This window comes from Poecilia latipinna, unplaced genomic scaffold (assembly GCF_001443285.1).
Source record: "Poecilia latipinna isolate Pla-1442-1.1 unplaced genomic scaffold, P_latipinna-1.0 Scaffold2526, whole genome shotgun sequence".
Taxonomy (NCBI): Eukaryota; Metazoa; Chordata; class Actinopteri; order Cyprinodontiformes; family Poeciliidae; genus Poecilia; species Poecilia latipinna.
Genome location: NW_015115142.1, coordinates 145,239 through 146,459, shown reverse-complemented (window position 1 = coordinate 146,459; position 1,221 = coordinate 145,239). Strand labels below are relative to the sequence as shown.

At 36.9% G+C, this 1,221-nt stretch overlaps 1 protein-coding gene across 1 annotated transcript in view; it reads right to left on the bottom strand.

The window, feature by feature from the left end:
• Positions 1 to 1,056: 1,056 nt before the first annotated feature.
• The window catches only part of LOC106938174 (dehydrogenase/reductase SDR family member 13-like), an 8,560-nt gene continuing 8,395 nt past the window's right edge, over positions 1,057 to 1,221 (bottom strand). The window contains exon 6 of the mRNA XM_015020057.1: positions 1,057 to 1,221. Coding sequence (XP_014875543.1) covers positions 1,136 to 1,221 — 86 coding nt within the window. The 3' untranslated portion in view covers positions 1,057 to 1,135.

Genomic DNA, 1,221 nt, shown 5'->3' with positions numbered 1-1,221 from the left:
CTTTTTTGATTGAGTCTCTTTTTTGATTGAAACTTTTTTATTTTTGGTTGAACTCGTTTTCTTGCTTATACAACTTTATTTGCTTTGGGGAAGCTTACATGAACATTCTGGGCGGGGCTTAAGGACGAGCGATGTAAGACGTGTTCCGATTGGTTAGCGCTGACTAAAGCGGATGACTCCCTGAGATCTCAGAACTCCGTCCCGAACTGCAGGGCTTCGGTGACGGGACACAGAATGTGATGGTAAGTAATCTTCACAAAATTACACCGTTTAGCAGCTTCTAAAGTGTCCACCCTGTTTCAAAGAAGAAATCTTACTCAACTTATGACGACAGTCACATATTTTGTCTGCCGTGATCCCCGGTAGCATATTGTGCTAGCTAATGTTAGCACTAGGTAAAGTTCATAAACTAGGCTTGTGTAATATTCGTTAACCAGCGCACCTCTGTCGAGTGGCATTAACTGAACAGTTTTTTCATAACAGATTTAATTTTAGTCACCCTCAAAAAGTTAAGATTTTATTTGTTTGAATTTTTTTTTTTTTTGATTGAATACTAATTTTTTTGTTTGACATGATTTATTTATTTATTTATTATTTTTTTGATTGAATAATTGTGAAACAAATCTAACTCCAGGTTGATCCAAAGCATTTATCTCTACTCTTCCAAGGTCAGAAGTCCCTATAGAAAAAGTATGTTTTCTATATGTTCTCTTAACAATACAAGGCTCATTCAGCAGTGTGCACATGTGCAGATAATAGTTGCAAAATGTGACAGATTTAAATTAATTTCATACTTGTCTCCCTTTAGCTGCTTAAATTGCTGTGTAAACTTTGACCCATTTTCTTTCAACAAAGAAAATGGGTCCACCCATTTTCTTTGTTGAAAATGGGTGGACCCATTTTCGTTGATGTTCTCTTATGTATCCATGTTCTAACAAACTCAGGCGTTCAACTTTGCTCTTATACAAAAGAGTGAATTCTGTGATTTGCCAGCATGATAGGCCCCAAGAATTGTAAATTAAACATTGAGACCAACAAGATATCTTACAAGGAGCAGGTTGATAACAGCATATTTATACTCTTTACGAAATAATAGATTTTATTTGAACAACATTAAAGAGCAATAAAACGCACTTTAGATGCCACAGAACCTCTCGCTGATCTCCCACAGCTTCTTTGAGGCGGCATCGTCCCTAGCCTTGGCGAAGACGTTTCTCACGG